The sequence below is a fragment of the Aspergillus lentulus genome (assembly GCF_001445615.1).
Source record: "Aspergillus lentulus DNA, contig: Alt16, strain: IFM 54703, whole genome shotgun sequence".
NCBI classification, from domain to species: Eukaryota; Fungi; Ascomycota; class Eurotiomycetes; order Eurotiales; family Aspergillaceae; genus Aspergillus; species Aspergillus lentulus.
Window position 1 is genome coordinate 3,664,395 of NW_028322113.1, and position 14,199 is coordinate 3,678,593.

Consider the following 14,199-nt stretch of genomic DNA (forward strand, 5'->3'; position numbering starts at 1 on the left):
ATAGCGCTTGTTTACGATCTCCTGCGTCAAGGACGCAGCAACCCTCGCCAATGTCGGCGACTGCCAAGTGTCGCTGTCCCCTGTGGGGACTTGGCAACGCACCGGCGGTTGTGACCTGGTTTGGGCTTTTTGCTGGTGGCCAGACGAATGACTAATGAAATTTATTTCCCTGGTGGAATAATCTACATCTGCATCTCCTATCAGGCGCTGTAGCATTTAGATCATCGTAACTGGGTATCAATTATTCTCGTAGCATATAGAACGTCATCGGTGTATAATCAAGACCTCCCCGGGGTATCTCTTCAGTGCCGCCGTTAGGTCCTTCTCACTGATCTCCAGCTCAGTACAAATCTGATCAAAACAATGCATGCCGTCCAGATATTTGGACAGCGTCTTGTTATCAACGAGCTCTTCCTCGTCCTCGTCGTCAAAGACCACCGCGGAGCGACTCCCGCTATGCACAGAGGTTGCATGCTCCCTCCCGTCATCCCCACGCTGTCCAGAGTGCTGGTGATGATGATGATGCTGCTGCTGCTGGGCAATCGGTGCCGCGTCATCGCCCACACTCGACGCATAGGGGCTATTCGTCCCTGTGCCCGGTCCTCGGGACGAGGGTCCCGATGGCGGCTGCGATTGCGAGTTATGGTAATGATGGGAGGACTTCAGCTGCGGGGCGGGCTGGCCCGTCGCGTAGGCGTACTTGTGGACGCGGTATAGAAACCCCTTGATGATACCGAACGTGATGAAGCGGCGGATGTCGATGTGGGCGAGCTTGCGGCTGTTCTGGGCGTACCATTGCCGCACGCTCTGTCCTTGCTTGAGGCTTGCGTAGAGCTCGACGATGCCCACGCCATCCACCATTTCCGGGTGAGGTGGGGGCTGCGTGGGGTCGTGGTCGTCTGGGAGAATGGTTGAGATTGAGGGAGTTGTGGTGCTGGAGCGGTAGCTCGAGCTTGGACTGGGTGTTCGGCTTGTGCTTCGGCGATCGCGGTAGTCGGCTACCGGGGGCCACACGGAGTCCGGGTCGTACTTGGAAAGGCCGACGAGGTTACCTGATATGCCGGAGACGTGGGCGTTTGTGAGGCCGTGGGCGGCGGGCGAGAGGGCGGAGGTCGAGGCGGACGGTGCGGTGGCAGCACTGGTGCTCCCGTGGCCGGTTAGGGACTGGGCGAAGAGTGTGTTGATGTAGCGGGCGCATTCGCGCTGCATTTCTTCGTCGGAGGCGATGGTAGAGCTGAATTGAGCGGTGGGCGCGTAGATTGCCGAGAAGGAGAAGATGTCTAGCAGGAATAGACAGCCGTAGTAGAGGAGATGGCGGATCGCACGACAGGTGAGGGAGAAGTCAGTATCTGCGAGGATGGAGATGATGCGGATGCTGTTGACGCCATTGATATGCGGCACGATCTATCCTGTATTAGCTTCATTCTAGACGTAGCTGTTGGAAGGCGTACCCGTTGCATGGTCAGATCCCAATTCTCATCCATAAACGTCTGGTATCGGACCGTGAAAAGAGGGACCTGCCAAGCTCGCACCTGTGGAGGAGCAGGGTATACAGGGAACAGCTTGATATTCAGCGTGTTCAATTCATCTGCATGGATTGTCAGCGATCAGGGCCACCTCATCCTCGCGAGAAAGGCAATGTACCTATTGGAATCATGCACTCGCAATAGTTATTCAAATCCTCCATCAACGTCTCGCACAAACTGTATACCTTCCCCTCTCCGCTTTTCGAATGATCCCTGGACAAGAACCCATTCTGTTCTTCCAGTCCATGCATCAGATCCGCTAGCTTCTGCACCACGCTTTTGTACGAGCTGAAGTCCTCCTCCTCGGCCAGCACCAGGCAGAAGTTGAAGATGAATTCATTGCGGTCGTACCGGAGCGATTTCATGCAGATCGGGTAGCCCAATATCCGGTATCCATTTGTGCACACCTGGATCAGATTGCCGCAGAGCTCTTGCCGGGGGATCACGAAGAAGGAGATGTCGGAAAAGGTCAGGAAGAGAGGCTGCGAGGGGGCAGTCGCAGAGGGTACGATCGCTCCGTCGGGGACTTGGTGGACAACCTTGGGGCCTGGAACGGTCAGTCTTTCTTAGGTCTTGGTTATGAGATTGATGGGTTGTATTATTACCCTCTTGGGTGTCAAATTTGCTGTAGAATATGGCCCTGATCATGATGAGTCGAAGCTATGAAGAACAGGGTGCGGGACTGCAATTATCAAAGTCATTGGATTGAGAATCAGCTAGGCAGCTGGAAGCATAATCACAGCATTTTTCTATGCCCGTATCATTAATTCTATTCCATGGCAATAATCCATGAAAGTGGTCAGGGTGCTATGGCTCTGGGGATGATATCGCAGGTGAAGGCTGCGGGGAGCTTAGACACGGAGATAGCATAAGGTAGCTCCAAGCATGCTCAAAGATAACAGACATGGAATTTTTGATAATCTCCCCATTGCCCGACCCAGCGTTTTTTAAGCCGTTGAACAGAAAAAGCGATTGCCTTCAACCAAATTATCAATTCTGGTTAACATTCTACCGCATTTGCTGTCCAGTGTCTGGTTCAAATTCAACTGAGAATATTTCACACCATTATCAAATTAGAAAAAAGGAGTCGGTATTTTTGCGACGCTGAAACAAAAAGACCCAAATGGACAAAGACTTGAGGGGTATTGGAAGAGCACTGGAGACGATTACGAAGAAAAACAGAAACAGAACGATCTATCAACAGCAGAAAAGGGGACTATTAGGAAACGCCCAAAGATGATAAAGAGACGAAAGAGACAACTGCGAAAGCGCCGTAAATGCACCACGAAAACCGAAACCAGCCCGCTAGCAATATCTGTAACGCAAATGAGGAAAGGACAAAGCCAAGACCAGTGAGCTGCCTTTTCTTATCGTGCAGTTCCTGGAGGAGGGTTGGGAGGGCGCTGAATGCCAAGATTTGAAGAAAGCACCCTGGGCGGCGCTGGAGTCATGAAACGTTCTGGGAGTGATGGCGGGACTTGTGTGATGCCTGTCCGACGTAACTGGGCCAAGGGTGTAGCCATGTGGGACAGAAAGTTCAACGGCTGGCCCGTTCTGATGGCATTGATCAGGTCTGCGTAACTTCCGCGTTCCCCGGCCTCCTTCAGCCACTGCTCCCAGTCCTCGTCGAGTGGGACATTGACACCTTGCTCTCGGGCTGCAGTAGCCGCCAGCAGACGATGGTTCAATTCCACCCCACAGCTTTCCATCTCCTCGTCGCTGGAGTCCTCTTCCACCTTGTGTACTTGCGGCAAACGGTCAACTCCACGGTGGTCAACGGCGTGGCCAGTGTTGATGACATCCTCGAACGGTTCGTCCACCTTCACCTCAGGTTCCTTGACCGTATCTGAGCTGCCGTTGAAATGGATCTCAACAGAAGGCCGCGGGGACGGCGTTGCCGGTCGGATGGCTTCGGCAGTTGTGTCTCGCACCTTGATGCCCTCTTCCTTCTCGTAACGTTCGCGCGCGGATTTCGTTCCCTCCCATCTACAGAGCGATGAGATTTCGGCTTCCGTCAGACCAAGTTCGTCAAAGACTTTGAATAGCTTTCGATGCCATGGAAAACGGCTCAATCTCATGCGGTGGGGGCCGTAGGAATAGTCAAGGCCCGGATATTGGGCTTCGATGCTGTCCAGTGATCCATAGAAAGTCGATGTCTCTATCCGTACTTCTGGGACAAGATTGCGAGTGATGTGAGCTGAGAAAGTAGCCGGATCACTAGTACGGGGGCGTGGAAAAATTGCGCTGTGCACAATTTGAGCTAGGGAAGGTTTATGCATGGTCGATGAGGCTGCAGTGGTTTGATGTTGAGGTAGTTGAGATTCTGGGGTAAGATAGTCCGTCAGGTTGACGAAATAAGAACCCCCAACTACACAGTGCGGAGAAAGAGGAGCGGTGAGCGACCAGATGAGGAGAAAGGAGACAATCCCAGATCTGATAACAACAGTTTCAGATACAAACAAGATGGACAGGCAAATGAGTAAGGAGTCGGAGCAGTTGGAAGGTGAACTGTAAAGGACAGTGAATGAGCTGAAAATGTTTTCAGGTCACGCTTCATAAAATATTGCAAGTTGCAAGGAGAAGAGATCAGCAAGGGGAACAATATGCACGGATGTTAGTATGCATAGGGGAATGCGCCGAGGGAATACGCAGTGCGTACAGGAAAACTGCAAATGATGGCGATTTAGGCGTGAGGCCGGTAAAAAAGAGACAAAGAAAAAGGGGAAGTTTGTAAACAATAGTCGATATTAAGGTAGAGCTGATATAGACCGTCCCTCGGGGTCCAGTGTGGAGTTTGATACTATTTGCGGTCGTTATCGTAACAAATCTCACACAACGGATAATGACGACGATGACGATGGCGCAGATAACGGTGTAAGACCACAAGTGTATTGGGCTTTCCTTTGACTTTTCCGTCGTGTATCCTGTCTCACTGCATATCAACTCGAGTAGTCAAAGGGAGAACTCTTGATGATACTGGGAAAGGATCCTTAGGCCGTAGAGAAGCCTTCGCTTCAAGTACGGTCCAGGCCTCGAGTCTAGATCAGCCGGCTTTCTAACAGGAGGAATACATCATGAATCGAGAGTGTAGATCAGCCTCAGGAATGCCTTTTATTGCCCTAGCGAATCAGGAGAATGGAATTGATCCGACGAAGAGAGTTTGAAACAAGAGTAAGAGAGAACGGAGAAGGGGAGGAAGAGAGCAAACATTTTTATATTTGTTGTCGGCGATTATTTTTTTCTCAGCGACGATGACAACAAATAGTAACAACTATGATGATACGACTATTTGTCTGCTGACACGCATGCAACTGACCAGCGCATCAGAAGGAAAAGGGAAACCTGCGTGGAGTTCGGAGGAGAGGAGAACAACGCTGTGGGCCAACGAGGGCACTTGTTTCCGTCATAAACCGGCGTCATTATTGCTGCAAACCTTGATGGATCCGTCTAGTAAGGGCGCAGACACCATAGAAAAGGACCAGTCTCGTCTTGTTAGATGATTCTATCCCCAATCACCCTGAGAATGGAGCTGTGGTTCTCTTCTCCTGGGCTTGACTGTGTTGGCGAGCGGGTCTATCATCCACTCGCCTCACCATGTTGTATCTGCATGGCCACTTGGTCGATGGTCGGACTTATTCCTTTGGGCTTCCTGCCGCTACCCATGTAAGGTCCTGGTTGGCAGATGTTCCAGGTATCAGTACAGGATTGTTAGAAAAACAGTCAACGTAGGATGGAGCTGGTGCTGATGCTGGTGTTGTACAAACCGGCGCTGACTAGTCGGTTGGCATTCGATCTGATGTTCTTTACCGTAAGAAGACGAGCCTTCCTAGCTGTGCATATTCCCCGTTGTCTAAATTGAGGTAGAAGAATCTAGATCACACAGATATGATAAAGATTGAAGGCAAACATCTCTGACAACAAAAAGTGTACTCAAACTGCCAGGCACTTTCGTGGATGAAGTCACGTGATGATACCCTTTTGAAGAAGGGAATCATGTCGTCTTGCTTCATCCTTCACGACCATATGCTCTTCAGGAGGCAGCCCTTGGTATCATTGCGGGATTAGTTTTCAGACTTAGCTTTTGGTCATGTTTCTCACGAGTACGAGAACAATAGCGCTCGTCAACACCAGATGTCGACCTTCGACGGGATAGTTCAAGGTATGGCCACCACGCAGGAAAAGTTATAGCAGGTTATCTAACGGCTCTACAGAGTTTCCTTACATACAAAGTGAGCCGAGATTATCTCTGTCGCTGTCTTCAGCGTACTGAGCTGAATATAATGTAGTCGACTACTTTCGAAAGAACCCCGAACGCCCGCCTCCACTGGCATGTTTTCTAAGCCATGTGCACAGTGATCATCTACAGGGCCTCGAGTCCTTCCGGGCGCCTTTTATCTACTGCTCTGCTGCAACTAGAGAATTGTTGTTGCGCATTGAAAAGTACCCCCACCGGATGAACTTCAGCAAGGGGATATTGGAGTCCCGCCGACTGCACTACAAGCATTTGACCAAGCTTCTGGTGAGAGCTCTTCACTTATTACTCCAAACTTACCGACAACTCACATGCACAGCGGCCGATTCCCTTGGATACGCCAACTGAAATTGAGTTGACACCATTACTGTCGATCAGAGTCACCCTCCTGGACGCGAACCACTGTGCTGGTGCAGTGATGTTCCTAATCGAAGGTGACGGCAAGGCGGTGCTCTACACCGGTGATGTTCGCGGTACGTGCTTTGAATTCTCTGCTGTTCCATACTGATTAAGTGAAATAGCTGAGCGTTGGTGGGTCGACAGCCTTGTCCGGCATCCGGTTCTCATTCCGTACACCCTAGGAAGCAAGAAGCTGGATAAGATATATCTCGACACGACGTTTGCTCGCATTAATCATGTTTGTCGGAGCTTTCCCTCGAAAGCTGAGGGGCTGAGAGAGCTTCTGCAGAAGGTCGAAGCGTACCCAAAGGAGACGATCTTCTACTTTCGAGCATGGACGTTTGGTTACGAAGACGTCTGGATAGCGCTTTCCGCTCTTCTGAACACCAAGGTGTGTGACGGCGCACAGATCTATAAATGCTTTGTACTGACCCCGCAGGTCCATGTTGATCGATACCAGATTGGCCTGTATAGGTCACTTATTTCGAACTCGCGAAGAGCTATCAGCGAGGCACCTGCTCTTTGCGGCTTTGAGCTTGGAAACCGGTTTGTGCCCGGTTGTCTGAGCGAAGACGAAAGCTCTCGTGTCCATAGCTGCGAGCCTGGAGTACATTGCTCTGCGGTTCGCTCAAAGCGAACCGTCTACCTCGTACCAATTGTCGGACGACTGGATGACGGCACAAGAGTGCCTGAGATCGGAGCAGGAGGGGGAGGTGGCGATCTTTATCAGACCCATGAGCTTGAACTTCCAGATCAGTCATCGCTGGAGCAACTGGAGAGTCTGTGTCTGGAGCAAATCGGCGACCCTGAAACGCTCTCTCAGACGAGACAGGCCTTGGCCGAAGCTTTCAAATCAAAGAACAAAGCGCTTTCCCTGGACAGCTATGGCATGAAGGATGTTTCCGACATACCGCTGCAGGAGCTCGTGCACATCCTTGGTCGTGGTCGATCCGACAAGGAGATGTGGTCGGACGATGTGAAAGTATCAACGCTGCGAGATACGGTCGGGAATCGGCTGCCGAAGACTGTAGTATGAAGTGTTGTTTCGAAATTAGAGGTCTCAGCTGACGAGATCTAGTATTTTCCATACTCGCGCCATTCCTCCTACGAAGAGTTGTGTGAACTGGTTTCCGCGTTCAAACCCAGGGACGTCTACCCATGCACCGTCGATGCACTGGAATGGGACGAAGATGTATCCATGCGCAGCTTGTTCGGTCATCTGTGTTCTGGACACGAATTCGTCCACGACCAGTACATGCGCGACACCATCGCCAACGACGAGGAATGGCAGTCTAGGAAAAGAGTCCGGTACGAGGATGATCAATCAACGCAGTCCACACAGCAATCCATGAGCATGGACGCTAGCATCGACCGCAGTCCTACTGCCAGGCCTAATACAAGCGAACCTCAACTCCAGGCACACCCTCGCGCAACGACTACCCTCTCCTCCTCCCTTGAAACCGTCCCTGACGCCACAATAAACCTCAACCCGGAGAAAACCTCGCCCCAGCCCCTCCCAATCCCCAGATCCACCGCGGAAGCAGCAAAAGCGAAACGCAATGAGATCCGTCGCGCATGGCACTTCCTTCACGCAGAGAGACCCCGCCATCCGGAGATAGGCCTGGGCACCCTCCCATCCTCCTGGCCCACAGCGGAAGAAGATGGATTCCACCTGCCGCATAGGGAGAGCTCTGAAACAGGGGATGAAACACGCACTCCGACGCAAGACAATATACAGCCCGATCACGACTACAACCACGATGGCGATGATGATAATGATCTGCCCAACAGCCAAGCAACAAACACCCTCTCCATCTCCTCGTCCGCATTCGCCTCGCAGGATCAAACGCTCGGCTCTCTCCAGCAGGACGGCCCCGGCGACGTCGACGTCGACATACCGCCCTCCTCGCGGGGAGCACCGGGACAACCCCGGATCTTGAACAGGTCGAGCTCGTCTCGGGCGCGACGCGCGGCATATCTCGCTGCGCGGGCGGATAGCTACGACGCGTGGGCCAGTATGGGGCTTGTCTCGGCGGGGGATAATCACAGCATGGAGGAAACTGAACTGTAGTCATTTACGACGATGTATATCTCATGGCAGTTGATACCTGATGAAGGTGTGACTATTTACTGCGTGAATCATTAGTTCGTAGTCGTCTGTATAGGTATCACTCATACGCTGATGCCAGCAACAAACGGTGGTATATAAACAACAACACAACCAAATCCAAGCTCAAGTGCAAGCTCAAGTGCATGCACTAGTAAACAAAGTAATCCTGCGTCAAGGGCAACGCGTCTGCGGGCTCCGCCTCGCAGAGCACCCCGTCCGCCTCGACGACGTAACTCTCCGGATCAACCCGCATTTTGGGCATGACATCATTAAACTTCATGTCCTTCTTGCCGACGTTGCGGCAGTTCCTGACGGCCTCGATGCGTTTCTTGAGGCCGTAGGACTGGACGATGCCGTCGTCGATGGAGGCCTGGGAGACCCACATGATGGATGTGCTGGGGACGAAGGCCTGGACTCCTGTTAGTAATGGGTTGATGACAGGGTGCGAAGGGAGGGAGCTTACGCCGAACTGGCGACGCATGATGACTGGTTCGATGGTGGGGATGGAGCCGTTGGGGTCGCCCTGTGGTCGAGCCGTTAGTATGACGATGCAAGATTCAGTAGGTGGTTAGGGGGCTAGAAGACGCACCATCTGCGAGGCGACGATCATGCCGCTTTTCAGGATCTGGGCGGGCTTGGTGCCAAAGGTGCTGGGGTACCAGATGACCAGGTCGGCGAGCTTGCCGACCTCGACGCTTCCGATCAGGTGCGACATGCCCTGCGCGATGGCCGGGTTGATGGTGTACTTGCTGATGTAGCGTTTGACGCGGAAGTTGTCCGCGCCGGTGCCCTCGTCCTCCTTGAGGGGTCCGCGCTGCGCCTTGTTCTTGTGCGCGGTGTTCCAGGTGCGCAGGATCACCTCGCCGCAGCGGCCCATGGCCTGCGAGTCCGAGGACATCATGCTAATGGCGCCGAGGTCGTGGAGGACGTCCTCGGCGGCGATGGTCTCGGCGCGGATCCGGGACTCGGCGAAGGCGACGTCCTCGGGGATGTTCTTGGATAGATGGTGGCAGACCATCAGCATGTCCAGGTGTTCGTCCAGGGTGTTCATGGTAAAGGGGCGCGTTGGGTTGGTGCTACTGGGCAGCACGTTGGGGTGCTCCACGACGGAGATGATATCGGGTGCGTGGCCACCGCCGGCTCCCTCCGTGTGGTAGGTGTGGATGGTGCGGTTCTTGAAAGACTTGACGGTCTGCTCCACGAACCCGGATTCGTTCAGAGTGTCGGTATGGATCATGCATTGAACATCGAATTTGTCGCACATGTCCAGGCAGGTGTCGATCGCAGCAGGGGTTGACCCCCAGTCCTCATGCAACTTCAAGCCGGCCGCTCCAGCACGGATCTGCTCCTCGATACTCTTGCCACCGCAGTCATTACCCTTGCCGGTGATACCGACGTTGATCGGGAGACTGTCGCACGCCTGGATCATCTGGCGCATGTGCGTGGGTCCAGGCGTGCAGGTCGTCGCGTTCGTGCCCGTCGACGGACCGGTCCCTCCGCCCAAAAACGTGGTGATACCAGAAGCAAGCGCTTCGTCCACCTGCTGAGGGCAGATAAAGTGAATATGAGTATCGAACCCGCCGGCCGTCACGATCTTATTCTCTCCCGCAATGACATCGGTGGATGAGCCCACAATCATGTCCGGATGCACGCCGTCCATCATATCCGGGTTGCCAGCCTTGCCGATAGCAGAGATCAGCCCATTCTTGATACCAATGTCAGCCTTGTAGATTCCGCTCCAGTCAATGATCAGCGCATTCGTAATGACGGTGTCCAGACACTCGGCTTCAGACCTCTCCGAGGACTGGCCCATACCCTCGCGAAGGGTCTTGCCGCCGCCGAACGCGCACTCGTCTCCATAAACCGTACAGTCCTTTTCGACCCGAACCCAAAGGTTGGTCAACCCCAATCTGACCAGATCACCGGTAGTGGGTCCAAACATTCGCGCATAAGCTTCTCGGTCCATCGTGAAAGGCGTAATCAGCGCACTGTCCGCGGTCGGTGCGGGTTCGGGGACATGAGCGAAGCCCTCGACCTGCAGGCGCTGCATGATCTCCTCGGCTCGACTGATATCAACCTTTCCAGAAGCAATGAAGTTGCCACCCTTGATAATGCGATTCCCGGCAATCTCGACCAGCGTGACCGTCTTGGTGTCACCGGGTTCGAATCGTACCGAAGTCCCAGCGGGGATATCGAGCCGGTATCCGTAGGCCCGCAGACGGTCAAAATGAAGCTGAGGGTTGGTCTCGATGAAGTGATAGTGAGAGCCGACCTATTCGCTGTCAGCATTCTGTGCGCGCATTGTCTGAAAGGCACCGAACGAACCTGGATCGGGCGGTCGCCCTTGCTCATCACCTTCAGCCTGATGCGCTTGCGGCCGTCGTTCAGAGTAATCCGTTCGTTCTTCACTGGCAGCACAGCACCTGGCATCTTCTCCGGGAGGTAGTCGTCTGGGTTCGGATCTGGGAACGTATCCGCCGGTGGAATGGGAAGGAAGCTGCCATACAACGCTTTCTCCAGATCGCCGTCATCGCTGCTGATGGGATGGTGGACTGTCACGAGATATGTGCCTGTGGGGAAGGTTCCTTCGACTTGGAGCTCGACGAGAGTATGTACGACGGAGGGAAGGACATGGCGACGGCCGAGCATGGTTTTGCCGATGGACATGAGGTCGGCCACCGAGTAGTGGCCATCGCGAATCAGCTGCGGCGAGTAAGCGTGATGATCTCAAGCGTCCAGCTTCGATTGGGAATATACCTCTTGAAGATTCGATGAAATAAGAGCCTGGCCCGGCGTTAGCTTTGATTAACCTACCCCAGGTATCGCGCAATGAGAAAAGAGGGAAATACATACCGCTGCCTCTGCATGATTGAGTCGTACACCGCGTGCAAGACGACGCTGGGCGAGAAATCCCAATTGCGAGATGACGAGCTTGTCCAGCTGCGAGTGCAAAATTGTCAGTGCTGACTCTATTGTGGATGTATTCCGTAGATAGCCAAGTCCCTGTTACGTACCTCCTTGGGGATTAGGTGCATGGTAACAGCGCAGTAGCCAGTCGGGCGGGGTTACGGAGTAGGAAGAGATGTCTTGGCCTGCGAATCACAACCGCCGCAGCCAAGTGCAGGCGATGAGGAAAGGGTACCACTATATACTAGGGAGATATAATTGAACAATGTCCGAGCATTGGCAAAACATGGAGAAACAAAAAGCAGACAAGAAAGAGGGGCACTCGATGGGATTTAAAGGATTCATTCCGCCGGTCCAGTCCCGTCCAGTCCAGACTAAACTCCAGACTCCAGACTCCAACAATAACGGGAGACTGCCCGAGAATGTGAATGCTGAGTGGGGATAGAGATAAGGCCGGTGATAAGGGCTGCTCAGCCTATGGCAGTTGGCCGTCATTTTGTTACTAACAGCCAATTCTCCTTACCTCCACGACGGAGCGCTTTATATTTACACCAATGATCGTCAGACTTGTTGTATGATGGAGGAGCTGGACTTCTGAGAATCCCTCTACAACCATTCAGCTGATATCTTAGCCCAACCTTCCTGAATACAAACAGTGGTTGAACTTTTAGAATTCAAGAGACATGGCAGCAAACTATCAACCAGTAGATGCACAAAGCCAAACTGTATATCCATCCCAAGCACCGTATACGCGCACGACAACTATGAACAATCAAGATCTGTTTCGAATTTACTCATCACCGCCAACCTCGCTCTTGCGCTTCTTCTTGGTGCGCTTTGCGTTGGCGTCGGCGCCAGCAGCCTTGCGAGTCGAAGCGGGTGGTTCCTCCTCCTTGTCCTTTTCATTGCCCTTGCGCGCAGAGGTGCGCTTCTTCTTCTCGGGGGATTCATTCTTCTTGGACGGGGTCTTCACCTCGCTGCGGCGGCGCTTGTTGGTACGAGGCGGAGTGGGCTCCTTGACCGGCTCCGGAGAGGACTCTTCCGTCTCCTCGTCCTCCTCCGCTTCCTCCTCCTGCTCCTCCTCGGACTCTTCGCCACCCGAGGCAGATGCGCCAGCAATATCCTGCTGGAGCTGACTGGCCGCCTTGGTGTTGTCATCCTCAGTCCAAGGCTTACCAGCCTTGTAGGCCTTGACTTTTTCCTTGTAGACAGCCAGGTTATCAGCATAAAGCTTCTTCCAGACCTGTCGATGATGTTAGTGGGCATTACCAAATCATTCGTGGGGGATCATAGTCATACCTCTTTCTGCGCCTCGGGCATCTCAGCCCAGCGACGAGTGCCCTCGTCGGAGACATCCTTGGGCCTAGCGCTGGGGCCCAATTCCTGGGCAATGATGGGGCGGTTATGTTGCATGTACAGGAAGTAAGGGGTCAGGGCACGCTTGGGTGCGTTCGGGTCAGGAGGAGCGCGCTTGCGCTTCTTCTTCTCGCCAACCTCGGACTTGGCGCCAGGGCTGCTGGAGCGGGCGCCCAGCAATCCATTCTCCAAAAGCGCAGCAGTGATGTTGCTGGCGTGGCCCAAGTCAAGGGTAGAGAGACTCGGGTTCAACACAGTGTTGGTATGGTTGATATAAGCGCGAGTCAAATCAGAGACGGCCGCCTGCAGATTAGACAAGCTGACCAGAACCTGAGAAAATATTAGTGGGGCTGTAGTTACAAGGCTGGGTAAACTCTTGAGGCGACAGTAACATGGTATGTGACGAGGCTTAGGTACGCGCTAGAGCCCGGGAGGACGAGGATAGGGGCGCCTGGCGGAAGGCCGGGACAGCCGCACCAAGCCATTGCCGAACATGAATGAATGGACCAAAGCAGTAGAGACGGAAGAGCATAACGAGGATTAAAAATCGATTAAGCAAAGTCAAGGGCAAAATTGACAAGTAAGCTTCACCACGCGTTCAGTGCATCGGTAATTTTATGGGTAAGTACGTAGAGAGGGAGTGTGTGCAGCTGGGTTTGTTTACTGACGCGTCGGTCGGCGTAGGCATGTGCTGGGGTGGGCGGCCGTGGGACGCCGAAACCACCACCAGTTTTCGGGGGTGCGGTGCAGCTTGCATCTTCGCAAAAGCATTCCTGAAGAAACACAAGAGAATTGACTTACACTTTCACGGGTTCTGGTAAAGTCATCAACATTGACAGTGACTTGGCCATCATGGGCCTTGGCATCATCCTTGCGCGACATGATGAAAAGAAACAGCAGCCCAGATAGCTGCAGATATTGATTGGTAGGGTAGCTGTAGCGTCTGGGAGGGAAGAGAGAGAAGGATGATGGAGAGGAGAAAATAATTTTTCGAAACTGGCGGGGTTGGGCGCGGTGGGAGGCGGGAGCACAGCGCCCTAAATAGTGGCCGCGGGCAGCGCTGGGCCCAGTGGTCGCTGCTTTAGGCTTAGGGGGAGAGGGAGGCCATCACTCAGCTTCAGCAGTCAGTTCAACTGGTGGTAGTCAAGTAGCCAGGTAGCCAGGTAGCCAGGTAGTGCTTGGAGTAGGCCATGGGTGGGCGCTGCGCAGTTTGCATTGTACGAGCCCCTTTACCCGTAGCCCCTAGTCTGGGGGCCACCCACGGCTACCTACTGACTACTGTACCTACAGTAAGATCCCAAGGTCTGAGACGCCTTCGGGCTTGCCTTCCCCTAAGCTCAGGCTCGGCGCGGTTCTGCTACTTGCTAACCCAGCTCCGGGCGCCTAAATCCCAGCTGCTGCTCTTGCAAGCCAGAGCTTCGCCCGAGCTAGGGCCATTCCTAAACATGGTGGCATGATGCTGTAACTGCAGTACTACCCTTGCAGCGCGCCCGCCCCCCTGAACCCGCTGGGCTTCAGGAATCCTTTTCATCTTCAGCCCATGCGACCAGTCTATGCGCCGGGTTTTCTCGACAACAATCTTGGAGTTCTGTCTTAGCCAACCTTCCTACCAGTAGGCAAGGCATTCCACTTCCCACTTTCCTTGGCTT

The 14,199-nt window shown here is 53.6% G+C and overlaps 5 protein-coding genes across 5 annotated transcripts; 1 reads left to right on the plus strand and 4 right to left on the minus strand.

Annotated features, from left to right (window-relative positions):
• Positions 1-264: 264 nt before the first annotated feature.
• ALT_8645 (nitrogen permease regulating protein NPR2) lies at positions 265-2,174 on the minus strand (the record flags this gene model as incomplete). The annotated part of the gene is made up of 4 exons (XM_089600452.1): positions 265-1,404; positions 1,452-1,588; positions 1,645-2,073; positions 2,132-2,174. 4 exons carry the CDS (start codon positions 2,172-2,174, stop codon positions 265-267), a joined length of 1,749 nt encoding a protein of 582 aa, XP_089455345.1.
• A 719-nt stretch (positions 2,175-2,893) lies between these two features.
• ALT_8646 (uncharacterized protein) lies at positions 2,894-3,805 on the minus strand (the record flags this gene model as incomplete). The annotated part of the gene is made up of 1 exon (XM_033557876.1): positions 2,894-3,805. The coding sequence occupies one exon, from the start codon at positions 3,803-3,805 to the stop codon at positions 2,894-2,896; it is 912 nt and encodes a 303-aa protein (XP_033413767.1).
• Positions 3,806-5,657: 1,852 nt separating this feature from the next.
• Positions 5,658-8,248, plus strand: ALT_8647 (protein artemis; the record flags this gene model as incomplete). Its single annotated transcript, XM_033557875.2, has 7 exons — positions 5,658-5,685; positions 5,738-5,755; positions 5,813-6,045; positions 6,098-6,251; positions 6,300-6,568; positions 6,617-7,207; positions 7,256-8,248. 7 exons carry the CDS (start codon positions 5,658-5,660, stop codon positions 8,246-8,248), a joined length of 2,286 nt encoding a protein of 761 aa, XP_033413766.2.
• Positions 8,249-8,435: 187 nt separating this feature from the next.
• Positions 8,436-11,322, minus strand: ALT_8648 (urease Ure; the record flags this gene model as incomplete). Its single annotated transcript, XM_089600453.1, has 6 exons — positions 8,436-8,810; positions 8,877-10,559; positions 10,613-10,990; positions 11,045-11,071; positions 11,141-11,227; positions 11,302-11,322. 6 exons carry the CDS (start codon positions 11,320-11,322, stop codon positions 8,436-8,438), a joined length of 2,571 nt encoding a protein of 856 aa, XP_089455346.1.
• A 662-nt stretch (positions 11,323-11,984) lies between these two features.
• Positions 11,985-13,432, minus strand: ALT_8649 (transcriptional regulator HMO1; the record flags this gene model as incomplete). Its single annotated transcript, XM_033557873.1, has 3 exons — positions 11,985-12,437; positions 12,494-12,880; positions 13,352-13,432. 3 exons carry the CDS (start codon positions 13,430-13,432, stop codon positions 11,985-11,987), a joined length of 921 nt encoding a protein of 306 aa, XP_033413764.1.
• Positions 13,433-14,199: the final 767 nt, after the last annotated feature.